The 21,699-nt window shown below is 41.3% G+C and overlaps 1 protein-coding gene across 2 annotated transcripts in view; it reads right to left on the bottom strand.

Annotated features, from left to right (window-relative positions):
* LOC115143099 (RNA-binding motif, single-stranded-interacting protein 2-like) overlaps positions 1-21,412 on the bottom strand; it is a 57,946-nt gene extending 36,534 nt beyond the window's left edge. The window contains exon 1 of one of the 2 annotated variants that reach the window (XM_029683176.2): positions 21,239-21,412. In XM_029683176.2, the coding sequence (XP_029539036.1) occupies positions 21,239-21,310 (72 nt within the window). In that variant the 5' untranslated portion in view covers positions 21,311-21,412. The remainder of the gene's footprint in view (positions 1-21,238) is intronic. The other variant, XM_029683175.2, reaches the window with a different exon arrangement.
* Positions 21,413-21,699: the final 287 nt, after the last annotated feature.

The following is a 21,699-nucleotide window of genomic DNA, read 5'->3' on the forward strand; positions in this document are numbered from 1 at the left end:
ATGCTGAAAAGAAGAGAGAGCGAGAGGGAGAGAGAAACGGTTAGAAGTCAGGGCTATTCAAATCCGAGCCTGGAGGTCAGAGGTACTACTGTTCTACCTGATAATTGCACCCACCTGGTGTCCCAGGTCTAAATCGATCCTTAATTAGAGGGGAAGAATGAGAATCAGCAATGGAACTGGCTTTGAAGTCCAGGCACTAACGCTCCTCAGGTCTTCTGCTGGACCACAAAGATAATAAACAATTTAAAGTTGTGATTTTGGAATTGGAGATTCTAATAAAAGGGTGGGAGTGGGAGTTGGTAGATTCCTCTCTTTCTAGGTGGTTAAGAATATGTGTGGGTGTGTATTCAGTTCAGGTACTTTTTATTTACCCTTTTGGTTACTTTTACCCCTTTTTCTCCCCAATTTCATGGTATCCAATGGGTTGTTACAGTCTTGTCTCACCGCTGCAACTCCTGTACGGACTCGGGAGAGGCAAAGGTCGAGAGCCGTGCGTTCTCTGAAACACAACCCAACCATGCCGCACTGCTTCTTGTCACAACACCCACTTAACCCGGAAGCCAGCAGCACAAATGCGTTGGAGGAAACACCGGGCACCTGGAGACATTGTCAGCGTGCACTGCGCCCGGCTCACCACAGGAGACGCTAGTGCGCGATGGGACAAGGACATCCCTGCTGGCGAAACCCTCCCCTAAACCGGTCGAAGCTGGGCCAATTGTACACCGAACAGATCCTTGTCGCAACACGTGTAGGCTGTAAGGTTGTATCGCCAACCAGAATGCAGCATAGTCAGAATTTCGAACCCAGAATCTCTAGTGGCACAGCTAGTACTGAGATGCAGTGACAGACCACCGTGCCACTCGGGAGACCAGTTCAGGAACTTTATATTTTCATAAATTATTCATGGCATGCTTTTAATTGTTATAGCTGTTACCGTTCAAAAGGACTAAAACTCAAACCCCGGTTTTTAACAAATACAAATGGTGGGTCAAGAGACAGGCAATTGTGTGAGAGCAGTGTAAAACGATAGCACACAGCCTTTATGTCAAAATTCACCAATACTGCATTCTGAAGTGAACGTGGGGCCTCTTTTCTGCCTAGGGCATATTGGGAAAACGGGCCTCTTTCTGCTTACTCCATATTGGGCAACTGCTCCTTTTTTCTCTATCAATTTCCAACCGCGGAAAATTCCTCGGCTTTGCACAGCGAAACCCAATGAGTCAAAGAACAACATACACCAATATTTGCTTAGTTTGATGGCGCTGAATTCTGTGACGTGTGTAAACACTTTCTATCTTTCGTTCTTTGTGAGAAGTCATGGGCTGTCTTTTCTCCCATACCACACTCTCTGTATAAAGGGAGTGCTTCAAAACACAACACAAACATCCGGTCGGGCCTATTCCACAACACCCACATGTTCAACTCAGTTGTTTAGACATTTCCCTCTCATGCCCCCCTAAGACAGTTGTGTCCTCAACAATACAGCATAGCTAACCTTTGCTCGACTCCCTAAAAAGGTGCCAAAATAGTAAACAATTAGAACTGTGAGGTCAGCTCAGTCCACAATAGGTCAAAGGTCATGAGCACCGTGGTTACTTAAATATGTCACAGCAAAGGGGAAACGAGGAGACAGGAGAGCTCCCAGCGATGATTAACAAAACACTCTTTTGGGAAGAGTTCCCTGTCAGCTGAGCCTAGCGCAGAAGAGCAGCATTCTCTGACCCGCTATAACTGTTTATAACAAGCTGCTTAATGCAGCCTATAAACAACTCTCCCTATAGCACTTTAGCAGCATTCTGAGTGGTGCTAAAATAGCCTATGGGGAGGATCAGTTATTCAACACACTGAGTCGCTACACACAAACTACACCCACAATAACATCTGCTAACATCTGCTAAACATGTGTATGTGACAAATACAATTTGATTTGATTTGAAGAGCTCTTGCCCAATAGGCAAAACATCACAGTTTCCCATGAATGAGTCTGGAATAGTTGGATTCAAGAGTAAATGTTTTAGCTTCACTTGAATCCACTATTTTTTATTTCACAACTGTTAAGTGAAATCGTTTTCTTATGGCAGTAATAATGGTTTGAGTAGCGTTGTGTTCTTTCATTAAGTTGGAGATTGATTGAAGTTGCTTCCCAGGAAAGAGAGCCGTTTCCAAAACAAGTATATTGACGCAATAATACCATTTTAGCACAACTTTTAACAATCTCAAATAAACATTCCTTCAACAGTACATAAACACCCGTGGCTAGAGGCTGTGACCGTTTGTTATTGTGGAAGATTTAATGAGAGTGTGTGTGTGTGTGTGTGTGTGTGTGTGTGTTCTCATTCGTGTATGTGTATGTATCAATTCGTGTTTTAAAAATCTAATTTTATTGGTCACATACACATATTTTGAAGATGTTATCATGGGTGTAGCAAAATGCATACAGTATGTCTCTAGCTCCAACTACCTAAAAATACAAAACAATACATACAAAGCCCAAAAAATAAAAGAATTAAGAAATATTACAACGAGCAATGAGTCCGGAATATACAGTAAATATGTATGTACATGATGGTGTGTCTATGGACATTAGTCTCCTATACACTACCGGTCAAAAGTCTTAGAACACCTACTCATTCAAGGGGTTTTCTTTATTTTGACTATTTTCTATGTTGTAGAATAATAGTGAAGACATCAAAACTATGAAATAACACATATGGAATAATGAAGTAACCAAAAAAGTGTTAAACAAATCAAAAAGCTTCAAAAAGCCACCTATTGCCTTGATGACAGCTTTGCACACTCTTGGCATTCTCTCAACCAGCTTCACCTGGAATGCTTTTCCAACAGTCTTGAGGGAGTTCCCACATATGCTGAGCACTTGTTGGCTGCTTTTCCTTCACTCGCCCCAAACCATATCAATTTGGTTGAGGTCGGGAGATTGTGGAGGCCAGGTCATTTGATGCAGCACTCCATCACTCTCCTTCTTAGTAAAATAGCCCTTGCACAGCCTGTAGGTGTGTTGGGTCATTGTCCTGTTGAAAAACAAAGCCCAAACAAGATGGGATGGCGTATCGCAGCTGAATGCTGTGGTAGCCGTGCTGGTTAAGTGTGCCAAGAATTATAAATAAATCACAGACAGTGTCACAGCAAACCACCCCCATACCATAACAACTCCTCCTCCATGCAGTTGGAACCAATAATCTCCAATTTGGACTCCAGACCAAAGGACAAAATTCCACCGGTCTAATGTGCATTACTTGTGTTTCTTGGCCTAAGCAAGTCTCTTCTTCTTATTGGTGTCCTTTAGTAGTGGTTTCTTTGCAGCAATATAAATTATAAGTGCATTTGTTTAACACTTTTTTAGTTACTACATGATTCTATATGTGTTATTTCATAGTTTTGATGTCTTCACTATTATTCTACAATGTAGAAAATAGTAAGAATAAACACAAACCCTTGAATGAGTAGGTGTTCTAAAACGTTTGACCGGTAGTGTATATTCACATTATATGAATACAAAATGTGGGTACAGCAGTAGTTATATAGGATGAGACTTGACTAGAAAACAGTATATACATTGCTTTCAGAAAGTTGTCAGCCTGCATTTAAAATGGATCAAATTTCATTTTTTTTCTGTCACTGGCCTACACAAAAGACCCCATAATGTCAAAGTGGAATTATGTTTTAAGAGAAGTTTTGCTAATTCATAAAAAATGAAAATATGAAATATTTTGAGTCAATAAGTATTCAACCCTTTTATTTATGGCCTAAATAAGTTCAGGAGTTAAATGTTAATTAACAAGTCGCAAAATAAGTTGCATGGACTCAATAATAATAGTGTTTAACATGATTTTGGATTAACTTCTTCATCGCTGTACCCCCCCCCACATTTGCAGATATAGAATATCCCTTTTAGTATGGTTAAGTTATTAACTACACTTTGGGTGGTGTATCAATACAAAGATACAGGTGTCCTTCCAGTTGGCGGAAAGGAAGGAAACCACTCAGGGATTTCATCATGAGGCCAATGGTGACCTTAAAATAGTTTAATGGCTGTGATAGGAGAAAACGAAGGATGGATCAACCACATTGTAGTTACTCCACAATACTAACTTAACTGACAGAGGGAAAAGAAGGAAGCTTGTACAGAATACAAATATTCTAAAACATGTATCCTGTTTGCAACAAGGCACTAAAGTAATTATGCAAATAATGTGGCAAAGCAATTCACTTTTTGTCCTGAATACAAAGTGTTATGTTTAAGGCAAACCCAATAAAACACATAGTGTACCACTCTCCATATTTTCAAGCATAGTGGTGGCTGCATCTTGGTATGGGTATGCTTGTAATCGTCAAGGACTGGGGAAGTTTTCAGGAAAAAAATGTATGGAATGGAGCTATGCACAGGCAAAATCCTAGAGGAAAACCTGGTTCGTTATGCTTTTTACCAGACACTGGGATATTAATTCACCTTTCAGCAGGTAAATAACCTCAAATACAAGGCCAAATCTACACAGGAGTTGCTTACCAAGAAGATAGTGAATGTTCCTAAGAGGCTGAGTTACAGTTTTGACTTAAATCTAATAGAAAATTAATGGCAAGACCTGAAAATCGTTGTTTAGCAATGATCAACAACCAATTTGACAGAGCTTAAAACATCTCTAGGGTATGTGGGACGCTAGAATCCCACCTGGCCAACATCCAGTGAGATTGCAGAGCGCCAAATTCAAATACAGAAATACTCATTGTAAAAATTCAGAAAAGATACAACTATTTTACATAGGTTTAAAGATGAACTTCTTGTGAATCCAACCACGGTGTCCGATTTCAAAAATGCTTTACGGCGAAAGCATACCTTACAATTATTTGAGAACATAGCCCAGCAGACAAATCATTACAAACAGTAACCAGCCAAGTAGAAGAGTTACACAAGTCAGAAATAGAAATAAAATTAATCACTTACCTTTGATGATCTTCATATGGTTGCACTCAGAAGACATTCATTTATTCAATAAATATTCCTTTTGTTCGATAAAGTCTCTCTTTATATCCGAAAACCTCCATTTTGTTTGCGTGTTTTCTTCACTAATCCACAGGCTCAAACGCAGTCACAACAGCCAGACAAAAAATCAAAATTGTATCCGTAAAGTTCATAGAAACATGTCAAACGATGTTTATATTCAATCCTCAGGTTGTTTTTAGCCTAAATAATCGATAATAGTTCAACCGGACAATAACGTCGTCAATATAAAAGGTAAACAAGAAAGACACTCTCTCGGTCGTGCGCATGAAAAAGCTCTATGACATGGCAGGGTCCACTCATTCAGACTGCTTACTCCCTCAGCCTGAAACAATTTCTGAAGACTGTTGACATCTAGTGGAATGCATAGGAACTGAAATTTGAGTCCTAAGTCAATGGATACTGTAAAGGCATTGAATAGAAAACTACAACAACAAAAAATTATACTTCCTGAATGGATTTTTCTCAGGTTTTCACCTGCCAAATCAGTTCTGTTATACTCACAGACACTATTTTAACAGTTTTGGAAAGTGTAGAGTGTTTTCTATCCATATCTATTATATGCATATCCTATCTTCTGGGCCTGAGTGGAAGGCAGTTTAATTTGGGCACGCTTTTCATCCAAAATTCCAAATGTTGCCCCCTACCCTAGAGAAGTTAAAGAATTTTTAAAAAGACTAATTGACAAATGTTGCACAGGTGTGGAAATCTCCTAGAGACTTACCCAGAAAGACTCACAGCTGTAATCACTGACAAAGGTGCTTCTACAAAGTATTGACTCAGGGGTGTGAATACTTGCAGTATGTAAATGAGATATTTCTGTATTTCATGTTCAATACATTTGCAAAAATGTCTAAAAAGTTTTTACTTTGTAATTATGGGGTATTGTCTGTAGATGGATGAGAAATATATATATATATATATATATATATATATATGTAATCCATTTTTAATTCAGGCTGTAACACAACACAATGTTGAATAAGTCAAGAGGTATGAATAGTAAGGATCTGGACCTGAAGGATCTGTATGAAGTGGGAAAAACAGTATGTAAACATTATTAAAGTGACCAGTGTTCAATGACTATGTACATAGGGAAGCAGTCTCTAAGGTGCAGGATGGACTACCAGTGACTAAAGTTCAAGGCAGGGTACTGGGCGGAGGCTGGCTAGTGGTGACAATTTATGTCTGATGGCCTGGAGATAGAAGCTGTTTTTCAGTCTCTCGGTCCCAGCTTTGGTGCACTTGTACTGTCTCTGCCTTCTTCATGGTATCACTTTGAACAGGATGTGGTTTCCGGTGCCCGAGGTCCTTAATGATCTTCTTGGCGTTCCTGTGACACCGGTTGCAGTAGATATCCTGTGGGGCAGGCAGTGTGTCCCCAGGGATGCGTTGGGCTGACCGCACCTTCCTCTAGAGAGCCCTGCAGTTGCGGACTGTACAGTTGCCATACCAGGTGGTGATACAGTCTGACAGGATGCTCTCAATGGTGCATTTGTAGAAGTTCATGAGGGTTTTAGGGGCCAAGCCAAATTCCTTCAGCCTCCTGAGGTTGAAGAGGCGCTGTTGCGCCTACGTCACCAGACTGCCTGTGTGGATGGACCATTTCAGGTTGTTAGTGATGTGCACGCTGAGGAACTTGAAGCTTTTTACACTCTCCACAGCGGCCCTATTGATGTGGATGGAGGAGTGCTCCCTCTGCTATTTCCTGAAGTCCACGATCAGCTCCTTCATTTTGTTGACATTGAGGGAAAGGTTATTTTCCTGGCACCACTCTGCCAGGGTCCTCACCTCCACCCTGTAGGCTGTCTCGTCGTTGTTGGTAATCAAGCCTACCACTGTTGTGTCGTCTGCAAACTTGATGATTGAGTTGGAGATGTGTGTGGCCATGTAGTCATGGGTGAACAGTGGAGGTGTTTTTGCCTACCTTCAACACCTGGGGTCGGCCCATCAGGATGTCCAGGACCCAGTTGCACAGGGCAGGGTCCAGACTAGAGGTCGACCGATTATGATTTTTCAACGCCAATACCGATACTGATTATTGGAGGACCAAAAAAAGCAGATACCGATTAATTGGCCGATTTGTATATATTTTTGTAATAATGACAATTACAACAATACTGAATTAACACTTTAATTTTAACTTAATATAATACATAAATAATATCTATTTAGTCTCAAATAAGTAATGAAACATGCTCAATTTGGTTTAAATAATGCAAAAACACAGTGTTGGAGAAGAAAGTAAAAGTGCAATATGTGCCATGTAAAAAAGCTAACGTTTAAGTTCCTTGCTCAGAACATGAGAACATATGAAAGCTGGTGGTTCAATATTCCCAGTTAAGAAGTTTTAGGTTGTAGTTACTATTGGAATTATTAACGCGTTGACTATTTCTCTCTATACCATTTGTATTTCATATACCTTTGACTATTGGATGTTCTAATAGGCACTTTATTATTGCCAGCCTAATCTCAGGAGTTGATAGTCTTGGAGTCATAAACAGAGCTGTGAATCAAGCATTGCTAAGAGCTGCTGGCAAACGTAGTAAAGTTTGAATGAATGCTTACAAGCCTGCTGCAGCCTACCACTGCTCAGTCAGACTGCTCTATCAAATATCAAATCATAGACTTAATTATAATTTAATAAACACAGAAATACAAGCCTTTGGTCATTAATATGGTCAAATCAGGAAATGTTCATCTCGAAAACAAAACGTTTATTCTTTCAGTGAAATACGGAACCATTCCGTATTTTATCGAACGGGTGGCAAACCTGAGTCTAAATATTGCTGCTACATTGCACAACCTTCAATGTTATGTCATAATTATGTAAAATACTGGCAAATTAGTTCACAACGAGCCAGGTGGCCCAAACTGTTGCATATACCCCGGCTCTGTGTGCAATGAACGCAAGAGAAGTGACACAATTTCCCTAGTTAATATTGCCTGCTAACATGAATTTATTTTAACTAAATATGCAGGTTTAAAAAAATATACTTCTGTGTATTGATTTTAAGAAAGGCATTGATGTTTATGGTTAGGTACATTCGTGCAACGATTGTGCTATTTTCGCGAATGCGCATTTGTTAAATCATCCCCCTTTTGGCGAATGAGTCTGATTCGATGATAAATTAACAGGCACCGCATTGATTATATGCAACGCAGGACAAGCTAGATAAACTAGTAATATCATCAACCATGTGTAGTTAACTAGTGACTTTGTGAAGATTGATTGTTTTTTATAAGATAAGTTTAATGCTAGCTAGCAACTTACCTTGGCTTCTTGCTGCACTCACGTAACAGGTGGTCTGCCTGCCACGCAGTTTCCTCGTGGAATGCAATGTAATCGGTCATAATCGTCATCCAAAAATGCAGATTACCGATTGTTATGAAAACTTGAAATCGGCCCTAATTAATCGGCCATGCTGATTAATCGGCCGGTCTCTAGTTCAGACCCAGGACCCCAAGCTTAGTGATGAGCTTGGAGGGCACTATGGTGTTGAAGGCTGAGCTATAGTCGATGAACAGCATTCTTACATAGGTATTCCTCTTGTCCAGATGGGATAGGGCAGTGTGCAGTGCAAAGGCAAATGTGATTGCCTCATCCGTGGATCTGTTGGGGCGATATGCAAACTATAGTGGGTCTAGGGTGTCGGGTAAGGTGGAGGTGATATGATCCTTAACTAGCCTCTCAAAGCACTTCATGATGACAGAAGTGAGTGCTACAGGGCGATAGTCATTTAGTTCAGTTAACTTTGCTTTCTTGGGTACAGGAACAATGGTGGACATCTTGAAGCAAGTGGGGACAATAGACTGGATAGAGAGAGATTAAATATGTGCGCAAACACTCCAGCCAGCTGGTTGGCACATACTCTGAGGACGCGGCTAGGGATTCCGTCTGGGCTGGCAGCCTTGCAAGGGTTAACACCCTTAAATGTCTTACTCACGTTGGCCACGGCCACGGAGAACAGGAGCTCACAGTCCTCGTGAGCGGCGGTGGTCACTGTGTTTTCCTCAAAGCATGCGAAGAAGGTGTTTAGCTTCTCCGGGAGCAAGGCATCGATGTCTACAACATGGCTGGTTTTCCCTTTATAATCCATGATTGTCTGGAGTCCCTAAAATTTATGTCTTGTGTCTGAGCCGTTGAATTGTGACTCCACTTTGTCTCTTCGTTCTAATCGTCACAGTGGGAACAACGTCCATTATACACTTCCTGATTAACTCAATCACAGAGCCAGTGTATACGTCAATATTATTCTCAGGGGCAACCTGGAACATATCCCAAGATGTGTGATCAAAACAAGGATAGAATCTGATTGGTCAGACCAAAGTTGAACAGTATTTACCATGGGTACTTCCTGTTTAAGTTTCTGCCTATAGGAAGGGAGGAGCAGAATGAAGGAGTGATCTGATTTGCTGAAGGGCTGGTGGGAGAGGGCATTGTAGCCATCCCGGAAGGGGGAGTAGCAATGGTCAAAAATTCTTGATGAGCGAGTAGTGCAGGCGATGTGTTGATAGAACTTCAATAGCGTTTTCCATAGATTTGCTTTATTAAAGTCCCCAGCTACAATAAATGCGGAGTCAGGATATGCGGTTTATCAGTTTGCACAAAGTCCAGTGTAGTTCCTTGAGATCTGTTGCGGTGTTTAATTCCATTTCTTAAGACAACTGAAGCATTCCATTCACCTTCCCAATCGAACCGCCACATGTTGTTTGACTAATGAAAAATAACAAATATTCTTCATCCTTGCCAGCCCCTCTGCAGTAGCCTATTCCAAGGTGTTTTGTAGAATACTGCCTATAGTATTGCTCTCCTATAGAGGCCCTCTCCTGTTCCCTGCTTGTCTCCTGAAGGGGTTCTAATTAAGCCAGGCTCAGTGGACGAACTGCACCAGGGGGACAATGGGTCAATTTGTCTACAGATCAGACTCCCCATGTTTAGGAATACCTCAGCGGGGGGGGGTCGAGACACAGAGGGGCGAGTCAAGAGCAGGGGCCGAATCTCGCTAATTACACCTCATCCACAGGGACACAGTGTCCCCCTTTGTGTCCCCTGAACAAAAAAAAGAGATAACCCCCCCATATGAGCTGCCACTGAACCCCCTGAAGCCCAGACGCAGGCTCATTTCTCCAGGTCCTCCAATGCTGATTCAGCCTGAAAAGATTCTCTGTATTTGCTCATGTTAGATGACATGTGGGCATGCCCTGGTCAAATTAAAACACAAAAAGATGGGGGAGTTTTAATCTCCCCTTCACTCTCCCCCCTCTCTCTCTTTCCCCACACACACACACACACACACACACACACACACACACACACACACACACACACACACACACACACACACACACACACACACACACTATACAACCACAGAGCAGATTTGAAAATTCTGTGCAACTTTTGGTGTGCGTTTACTGTGATCATTGAGGCTGTACCCACTTTAAGTTACAATTATAACAGCGGCCAAGTAGGCTACTGTGGCTATTTGTTCCTGATGTAGACCTATCAGAGTGGACTAACATCAAAAACAATGGGAGAAGATGCATCCCATAATATTTTAACATGGAAATAGCTGTTCTATCATTCAGCCAACAGTAGCAGCCAATGTGTGGTGTTCAACATAGGCCTACATTTCATGAGACTTTTGAAAAAAAAACATGCATGGCTTGACATTAACCTGTTTATCAACTTGTCCTTCAGATAAGGAGGTGACCGAAAATATTGTGTTGTTTGATGCAAGAAACCACTTTACAAAATAAAATTCATTATTATCCCATAATATTATTACCGAGAATCAGACAAATTGTGCTAACCTCTGCCTAATGGCTACTTAGCTTACCTTTAAGACATAAAAAAGCTGTTAACCTGACTCGTTTTTCAAAGATGGCTAGAAATGCATATGTTTTGTGCTCTCGGAGGAAGAAACCACTCCCCCCATTGCTGACTAGAAATGAGCTATAACTGGGCTAATAACTCACTTAATAGCAAAGAATATGAACAAATGTGTACACTGGCTACATGCAGCTCTCGCTTTGATCTCAAAACAGGCACAGCTCACGACCACTCATACTGTGAACACAGTCCAGTTCAAAGTGAATGGCACAGATCCATATATGGCAATGGTATATTTGCATATAGGGAGATTGCAGCTCTGATTGGTTATGGCGCACCAGTTTGGTAGAGTATGGGTCGTGCCTGTCAATGTAATAGAATCCTACTCCAATGCACGCTGCCTACAAGAAAATCTCTTGCATAGTTTGTTTTGTTTCGATATGTTGCAATCAGTATATTGCGTTGATTCGATCACAATTCTCACTGTAGAGGGAAACTAAAGGGGAAAACGAAAGGGGAACTAGAAAGTTGAGTGAAGTTCAATCTCGTGCTTCTCTACGCAAGCTGATATTTCTTCTGTGCAGCAGTCCCGGGGAGCTGCGCGCCCCAGCACGCATGCAGCTTAGAGGGAACATTGCACACTACACCACACACACCAGTGCACCCACTTGGTGTTAACGGTGTGCAGTCATTTTCCAGCGAATACCTTTCTCACTCTTTTTTTGTAATGAACACATGAATACTGATCATTATATATTCGTAACTCTATAGAAATAGAAAACCTGCAGGAATGGTGTGCCCACATCTTTATAGGAACATGATTTCTACAGTAACCTTTAACTAGGGCTACACACACAGTTGCTGTGGACGATCAAAGCAATCTAATTGCTCTCCATTTCCCAAAATGAGGGATTATGACCACAGCAAGTATGTGTGATGTTGAGTAGACTGGAGCTGCTTCCGTCACACCAAACCTAGTGGCTACAGAGCCTGTAATTCCATCATACCAAACCTAGTGGCTACAGAGCCTGTAATTCCATCATACCAAACCTAGTGGCTAAATAGCCTGTAGCTTTCTGCTTGTAATGAACTCATTCACAAAGGTACTTGGTTACATTCACATAGTCTAGCTTGGCTATCTTTGTCTGTAGGGAAGTGGGTCTGGGTTTCCAATCTGTCTCTCTGACCATGCAGCCACCTCAGACTAACTCATAATAGTAACCTTATCCTGTGACCACTCTCGTTTCCAGGGCACACGCACACACACACACACACACACACACACACACACACACACACACACACACACACACACACACACACACACACACACACACACACACACACACACACACACACAGGATAACACTAAAACCTCAACTCGTTTTCCTTCAGCAGTCCCTCTGCTACCAACCTGACAAGTTCCACTCAGACTAGGCTACCCAATCTGCATTACACTGAAATGCTTACCGTTTCCCTGTCCATATATCAGACAAACTTTAATATATTCCCCACTTCCTCCATGATGGGCAGAAGAATGGCCTGGGATAGAAGACACTGCTGTTCACTGACCATTTTATAGGCCACACTGTTGTTTAATAGTTTCAGGAAATCTGAGCGCACAAACCCATTCTCCCTTAGATATAACTCTGTCGGTCTTGCTCTCTGTTTCTATCTTTTTCTTCCTGTTATGGCTTGTCTGTTTATAGCTGGTTTCCTGTATCCTATAGCTGGAACATTTGTTCCCACCGCCAAAAGGAGAGGACGGTGACATACAAATTTGTGAACTGTCTGAGAAGCAGCCTCCAGTTGGTCCAAATTACATAGTCTTTATGATACGTAATTCGGTTAGTTGAGAAAATATTTGATAAACTTGGCTCTTTCAGAGCCAAGAAAATAGCCCACAGTTGAGTACATTTAGACTAAAGACTTGTCGTAAAATGCTTAACGTTTTTGCAACATTAAACCCAATGTGTCAATTTTATATTAAAACTACAGTAGATCATTCAACATTTGAATCTATGTATAACGTATCTGATAACGAAATCCATCTATTCCACAACTGTGCTCCCAGATCCACCAAATAGTTACCTTTCCTTATCCTGTTCTCCAGCCAACACGGTACGACCACAAAGCAATAGGCTTGGTTTCTTACAGTAAAATAAAGTCATTATTCTCGGGCCTTGGCCTCAGGTGACTGGCAAACGTTACTCTGAACATAGGCTGAACGTTCCGGTGCTGTGGGTTATAGTTGGCAGGCCGATAGAGCACACAGAGGCAGACAGGACATCCCTTTATTTTCGCTCCTGATCAGTCATTTTCATCAGCCAGACAGCCACTCTGCATTCCTACCAGGTGACAAAGGACAAACAGGCTCCCGTCGTTCCCCCCCCCCCCCCCACACACTTCTCCCCCTAGTACCCTCTCTCGCTCTCTCCTACTGTTCTTGCCTTCCTCTCTCTCTCCCTTGCATCCCTCTTCCATGCCCTTTTCTCTCTCTAACTCTTTCATCCTTTTCTTTGTCTTTCTTGCTCACATTCAGGCGTAATGTTCGTGTCAGTACCTGGCATCGCTGCAGTGCTTGGCATCATATTTCAGACAGCTGTGCTTTCTCCAAGGACTCTCCCTCCCTCTGTTTCTCTCTCTCTCTCTCTCTCTCTCTCTCCCTGTTTCTCGCTCTCTATACCTGCTCACCTTGTACTACTCATGTGGTTGGCAATGGAGGGAGAGACCACTTTCAAACGTCTGATGCATTAAACAATGACAGAGACTTAGATAAACATACAGCTGGAGCGGGGCCAGCGGGACAAAGGCGACTTCCCCCGAGCCAAGTTGATCCAGTGTCAAGCCACTACATCAGTAAACCTTACTCACGGACTGCACCAATCCCGACCCTCCACTACACCAGTAGAACACACTGAACCTTCCCCACCCATCCACTACACCAGTGGTCGCATTCCAGGCCAACTACATTGCAGTTGTTGCTTTGCATCAACTAACACATGTACCTTCCCATCGACTGCAAGGTTGGGCATCAGATTGGTATGTCATATGATATGCTTAGCTGATATGGTAAACACCTATCCAGGCGTTGTCAGATCTGGCAAGCATCTGCAATGCAGTCAGCCTGGAATGAAGCCACTGACTGCAACTATCCCACCTATCCACTACACCAGCCCAGCTTAAAATGCATAAATGTGTAGTGTCTGATAATACATCCCCCTGGTAGTTGATGTTGCTGAAAAGCACAATGTGTTCATGTTTGAGAAGGCCTCTTTGATATTCCCCCGGGGGACAAAAGGTTTGTGCATGTTTCTATACGGGACTTAAAAACCCAGACGTATTTTAACTGGCTCTTATACAGAGTATTATCCATGACATAGTCTACAAAGGAGACAATACAAAGGAGACAATATAACAACGGCCAGATATACCAAGTCTGTAACAAAGCACAGACACCCAACAGAAGACTTACTGGTAGAGATACTAAATATACAGTTGAAGTCAGAAGTTTACATATACTTAGGTTGGAGTCATTAAAACTCGTTTTTCAACCACTCCACAAATTTCTTGTTAACAAACTATAGTTTTGGCAAGTCGGTTAGGACATCTATTTTGTGCATGACACAAGTCATTTTTCCAACAATTGTTTACAGACAGATTATTTCACTTATAATTCACTGTATCACAATTCCAGTTGGTCAGATGTTTACATACACTAAGTTGGCTGTGCCTTTAAACTGCTTGGAAAACTCCATAAAATGATGTCATGGCTTTAGCAGCTTCTGATAGGCTAACTGATTTAATTTGAGTCAATTGGAGGTGTACCTGTGGATGTATTTCAAGGCCTGCCAACAAACTCAGTGCCTCTTTGCTTGACATCATGGGAAAATCAAAAGAAATTAACCAAGATCTCAGAAAAAAAATTGTAGACCTCCACAAGTCCAAACGCCAGAAGGTACCATTTTCATCTGTACAAACAATACTATGCAAGTTTAAACACCATGGGACCACTCAGCCGTCATACCGCTCAAGAAGGACACGCATTCTGTCTCCTAGAGATTAACGTACTTTGGTGAGAAAAGTGCAAATCAATCCCAGAAGAACAGCAAAGGACCTTGTGAAGATGCTGGAGGAAACCGGTACAAAAGTATCTATATCCACAGTAAAACAAGTCCTATATCGACAACCTGAAAGGCCGCTCAGCAAGGAAGAATCCACTGCTCCAAAACCGCCATAAAAAAGCCAGACAGGTTTGCAACTGCACATGGGGACAAAGATCATACTTTTTGGAGAAATGTCCTCTGGTCTGATGAAACAACAATAGAACTGTTTGGCCATAATGACCATCGTTATGTTTCCAAGAACACCATCCCAACCGTGAAGCACGGGGGGTGGCAGCATCATGTTGTGGGGGTGTTTTGCTGCAGGAGGGACTGGTGCACTTCACAAAATAGATGGCATCATGAGGCAGGAAAATTATGTGGATATATTGAAGCAACATCTCAGACATCAGTCAGGAAGTTAAAGCTTGGTCGCAAATGGGTCTTCCAAATGGAGAATGACCCCAAGCATACTTCCAAAATTGTGGCAAAATGGCCTAAGGAGAGCAAAATCAAAGTATGGGAGTGGCCATCACAAAGCCCTGACCTCAATCCTATAGAAAATTTGTGGGCAGAACTGAAAAAGCGTGTGCGATCAAGGAGGCCTACAAACCTGACTCAGTTACACCAGCTCTGTCAGGAAGAATGGGCCAAAATTCACCCAACTTACTGTGGGAAGCTTGTGAAAGGCTACCCGAAACGTTTGACCCAAGTTAAACAATTTAAAGGCAATGCTAACAAATACTAATTGAGTGTATGTAAACTTCTGACCCACTGGGAATGTGATGAAATAAATAAAAGCTGAAATAAATAATTCTCCTAACTGACCTAAGAGAGGGAATGTTTACTAGGAATACATGTCAGGAATTGTGAACAACTGAGTTTAAATGTATTTGGGGGGGGTTCTACTCTGAAATATGGAATTGTTAAAGGATGGTCATACTATGGATCTTTTAGCTATTTGATTTTGAATTTTAGGACCCCTTTAGGTATAATATATATATATATATATATATATATATGTAAAATATTGAATTTGGCCTTTACTGCTATAGCCCAGAGAAACCCATTGAATAACACATTCATAAATGGAAAATACATTTTAAAAAGGTACATAATAAGAAACAAGGTTTTGAAGTGTGTGTCCTATATGTAGGATATGAAAGCTCAGGAAACTTTTTTTGTACACATATTTAACCCATTTTTGGGGGTAGGCATAAAACTACTTTCATAATTTTTTTTAACCCGGTACTGATTATCTTCAGAAGAGTCCCGTGATACTTCTGGGCGCCATAGAGCAAAACGGAGAACAGCATGTGTTTTTGAGAACACCCCCTTTCCATAGCATGGTCATAATAGGTTAAACCATTCGGACACTACAGACATTTCGTTAGAAGACCAATTTTCAGGATGTCTCATGGTCTGACATACCGCTCTAGCTCTGTCACCTTTCACCGCAGATGCGGAAGTGCGACATAGGCAGATATGGTGGATTGAGATGCATCCAAAGCAAAAACACAGGTATCTCTAGTTTAGACTGACGGATTCTGATGTAGATTATGTTATTTTGTTATTTAGATAGACGTACCGGCGCGTCAATCGACTCTAGATGGGGTTTCCACTAGATAACACAGCCACAAAGTCAAAATGGACAAAAATACATTTATTTTTGGCATTCATTTAAGGTTAGAATTAGGCATTAGGTTAGATTTGTGGTTAAGGTTAGGGTTAGGTTTAAAATCTGATTTTAAGATACATTTTAGAAATGGCGATGTTGAACCATAATTATGACTTTGTGGCTGTGTTAACTAGTGACGCCCGATTTCATGGAGAAGACATGTTATTTCTCGATTTGAATTTCATACCTTATCTAAAAAAAAAGGACATACTGAAATGGTCTATTCGTGAGAAGATTGAATTTACTAAGCTTAAATATATTTTCTTAAGTTGGTTAGGCGGCTACATTCGATAAAATTCTACGTGCATGCAGTAAAAAAAAATACATTTATGGATGAAGGCAAGCCTGGTCATGACAAGATACACAACTTGGTGAGCATGTCAGACATCTTCTGAGCCTTTCAGACATACAAACAAACACCCATTGTTGTGTGGCACATATTTTTTTAGATTCAAAAAATTCCATAGCTGTCATCTACCCTACTCAGATCTCTCAGCACCAAAGAAAGGAACATGAAAGCCAAAAGAGTGCTGAAAGTAAGCTCCCTGGTTTACATTAGGGCTAGCATCCTACAATGTTGGTGATATTTCAAAGGTTTTTGGGGGTTGAAAGTGAAAGTATGAAATGGTTTAACTCAAAGGAAAGGCATGTAGGGCCTCACTTCCACCAGGCCTCCTCGGGGGATCTTACAGTGAATAGCCTTTTTGTGGAACACTCACAGATCTTTCCCTCATAAACAGGTACTTGTTGTGGTCGCTTAAGTTTATTTTCATGTTGCATTTTAATACTTAGTCACAAGTATTAAAGAGAGAGACCGCTGTATGTTATTGCCATTCAGTAACATTTTTCCATCTTTATAAATTGAAGGGTATCCTCTTACAAAGACAAGGCACCATGCCTTTTGTTTTAGCACTAAACACCAGCATATATTAACACTCAATAAAACAATGATAGACTTTGCAAATGATATCTGCCATTCAATCATCATTCATTCACATTAATTGAGTTCTAAAATTGATTGCAAAAAAAAACAAATGTGCACATACAAAAGAATACAAAACTGTATAGAAACATTCAGTCTTTGGTTTGGATTAACCTGCCTCCTCGTTTTATATTTTCTACCAGGAAATTCAGGAAAGGAGAAAAACTGAGATAGTGGGGCAGGCAGAGGAGGGTGAGCAGGTGACTCTGGAGGCACCACAGTAACCAAACCCCTGGTGCCATCTGGTTGCTAATCACCTCCCACACACAAAGGGCTCTTTTTTCAGCCCTCAGCTCAGCACGCTGTATATTTTGTGTTCTGTCTCTTATTTACTCCTGCCAGCCGCTCAGGTATACAGAAACGCTTGACAGAAGGAGACGGAGAGAGGGAGAGGGAGAGGGAGGGAGGGAGGGAGGGGGAGGGAGGGAGGGAGGGAGGGAGGGAGGGAGGAGGGAGGGAGGGAGGGAGGGAGGGAGAGGGAGGGAGGGAGAGAGAAAGACAGAGGGAGAGAGAAAGAGAGAGCGAGAGAGACAGAGAGGGTGGGAGAGGGAGTTTGTAGAGAGACAAGTTGATGGGGAAAGACAGAGAAACAGAGAGGGGGAGAGAGATATTCGAGGAATCTCTCCACACATCTTAGTGCATATGACATCTTAGTGGACTCCACCACACAGACCAATTTCTAAACATAAACAAAAACAGGATTAGCGTAGATATTTGACCGTTGCCTGCAATGCACCAACATGCTGGCTATCTCCCTTCCCTTTAATGTAGAAATATTGGTATTACTGAAATACAGAGGGAACAGCAACTTGTTTAAATCTGTCTGTGCTGAGAATATGTCAAATTGTAACTCAAAAAGTCTATCCTTAGGAAAGAAACCTTTTCATTCTTTCTCTCTCTCTCGATATCAATAAACATTAGTTCACAGCGGTAGCTTAAGCTACTCAATCATCAAACTTTAACCTTATGAACCAGAACTCAAACTGTCACTGAAGAAATATTATGCTTGTTGTCGTCATTACATTTCAGCTCTCAATAAATGAATCATAATATATTTGATATACACTGTTTCGTTTGGACTGTGACTGTTATGTCCTTACTCATAAGCCCTACAGTGTAACACAGGCTACATAGAATACTATAGTATATACACTGAGTGTACAAAACATTAAGAACACCTGGTCTTTCCATGACATAGACTGATCAGGTGGATAAAGGTGAAAGCTATGATCCCTTATTGATGTCCACTTGTTAAATCCACTTCAAATCAGTGCAGATGAAGGGGAGGAGACCGTTTAAAGAATGAATTTCAAGCATTGACACAATTGAGACATGGAATGCGTGTGCCATTCAGAGGGTGAATGGGCAAGACAAAATATTGACATGCCTTTGAACAGGGTATGATAGTATTAGGAAGGTGTTCTTAATTTTTTGTACACTCGGTGTAGGTTGATCGTCGTCTTAGGAGTGCACATTTCTATGGAGCATTCGTCATGTTTATCCCTAAGGAGTCAGTTGAGTTTCATGGAGTGACATCATGCCAGAATGATGGCAGTAAAGTCAAGAATACAGGGGAAATCAGGCCAAAGCTTGTGAAACAGGAACACATCCTCTTCCTTTGATTCAACCAGTCACAGTATACATTTTGTAACATATCTCATCAAGGAAAACAGAGGAAATAGAGTACACTGAAGCGGAATTTGAGAAAGAAAAGTCACTTTGGGAAATCACCTATAGAAACAAAATCCTAGAACTCTAACCGGCTACTGATTTTACTCCTGGAACCTGATTCCCCTAGTTTCCCCCAATCCTTAAATCACAATAATCTTACCCCAGTAATACAGTAATAAAATTAGGCCAATTGTATGATAACTGAAGATGTCCGTTGTTTCAGTTTCAATTCAGTGATGTAGCAGACATGATTGTCTAGACATGATAGATATAGTAATATGTCACAACAAGACAATGTACTTCTAAAATTAGCATCGTCACAGATTGGTGTAGGTCTGTGGTATTCATTTTGTCCTTGTATCTCTCGCCCTCTTTCTCGCTCTCTCTTTCTCACTCTCTGTCTATCTCTCCCTCTCTGATGCAACAGAGAAAAGGACCACACCCTCCTCCTCCTTCAAGCAATACAAATGACATCAGGCTCTTGTAGAGGAAAGGTAAACACAAGCAGCCACAGGCAGGCCTGCACAACAGGACCGAGGCTTTGAAAGGATACCAAACACTATTCAAAGGCCTCTTTGGCAGGAAAGCAACATAATAAAAGACAGGCCACATTTTACATGCAAATATATTCATATAAAAGCATTGTTTCAACAATGTGAGTTTTTCCTGTTGTGTAAATGCATCCAAGAGCCACCTAACCAACACTGAAATGTGCCAAATTTGAAAGGCTGATGAGATATATCTTCATTTGGTATATAGTCATTTAGTTGATGACAGTTAAGTAAAACACCTTAGTTCAAATGTAACGTTCTAGCCTATGTTCATATTCCAGAGAGAGACTGAAATGCTGTTAATTATGGTAACCTCACTTCATCAGAACAACTATGAAAACACGATAGCATTTCTCTTTGTGGCAAAACTATTATGGCTACAGCATAACTGATCAAATATGTCAGGTGTTGCATTAATAGATACCAATAGCTTTGGCTTTGATCTTGTATTGTGTTTATATTGAACTCAACATTAATGCAACAGAAAATCGAATAATCTTAATCAATATAATAACAAAATATATGTTGTAATAACATTGTAAAATCTCGTTAATAGTAAGGCCATAAAAACAATTTAAACCGAAAAAAAGTATTATTACTGTTACATAAGCGGTAGGCTACATTGAGATGTGTTATATTACAATGTTTAATAACGTCCAAACCCCGACGTTAATTGTAACGTTTCAGTTGCAGATTGATTGTTGCTGGCTACAACATTACAGTATTTTGAATGTAACTGTTATTTTGTTATTCATAATTTGGGGAAAGTAGGTATCGTCACAATGGTGGGTTCTTTCAAGGGGTGGGGCATCTTTGCCTTAAAAAAAAAAAAAAACTTTGCCAAACTTACGCGGCTGCGTAGACAATGGATACTTGATTTGACACTTGATATCACTGTTCATTGTTCACCATCCCGAAAAGGAGACTGAAATCAATTAAGGCTACATTGAATAACACATTCCCTGTCTCCCTCATCTGCACCCCACCCCCACCTTTTCGGATTCACATTTACGCACAGACGTACACTGACCCAATACTGTACAGTTGCCCATAAAAGTTTGTATCCATTACTGACTTTTTCTAATGACTGAACAGAAGTATATGGTTCGTGTATTGCTCTCTACGGTTGAATTCCCAAAATCGTGAATAAAAACTAAATATATAGGCTGCATCGATGCCCGGACCACCGAATAGCAGTTTTTACACATACCACAGTGGGAGTGCAGAATAGTGAGCAGCAATTTTCTCCACGGAGAACGAAGTTGGTTTGGTACGATTCGCTTTTCAAGGACACTGCAGATTGCTGTCACGCACTACACAGATTTCTGTCGCCACTGACACGGGCGTGTTGTCCCACTGGTCGACCGGGAGCGCACAAAAAAAAACAGAAAAGGGTTTACCTTTTTGCCGTTTCTGCTGTTATAGCCGTTGTATGGATTGATTCCTGTCCTTGGCGGTACGGAGAGCAGCATTTTTATCGGCGCTATGTATGGAGCGGCGAGTACAGCCCAGGCTGCCAAGTGACGTCAGCAGCTCGGGAAGTTAAGCTTGGAATCAGGGGAAGCGATCCGAGCCCCGCTGCCGCCAGTGCTGCTGCTCGCGGCCAAGCGCTGCGCTTTCACGCGTCTGGGTCCTAGCGCGCCAAAAACCAACCGTGCGGATGGAACGGTTTCTGATAGCCAAACATAAAGACTGTATTGGCAATAGGTTGTCAAAGTTCTGCTATGTCAAATCTTATCTAAACCGAATCAACAATGTCCCAGAGCGCAAAGTATTTGATCCTTCACTGAAATTGTGCACCACAGAAATATGGATACTTGTGAGATTTGATCCATTTTATGTCCTTGTTTATTAAGGTCTA

Source organism: Oncorhynchus nerka, linkage group LG15 (genome assembly GCF_034236695.1).
Source record: "Oncorhynchus nerka isolate Pitt River linkage group LG15, Oner_Uvic_2.0, whole genome shotgun sequence".
NCBI lineage: Eukaryota > Metazoa > Chordata > Actinopteri > Salmoniformes > Salmonidae > Oncorhynchus > Oncorhynchus nerka.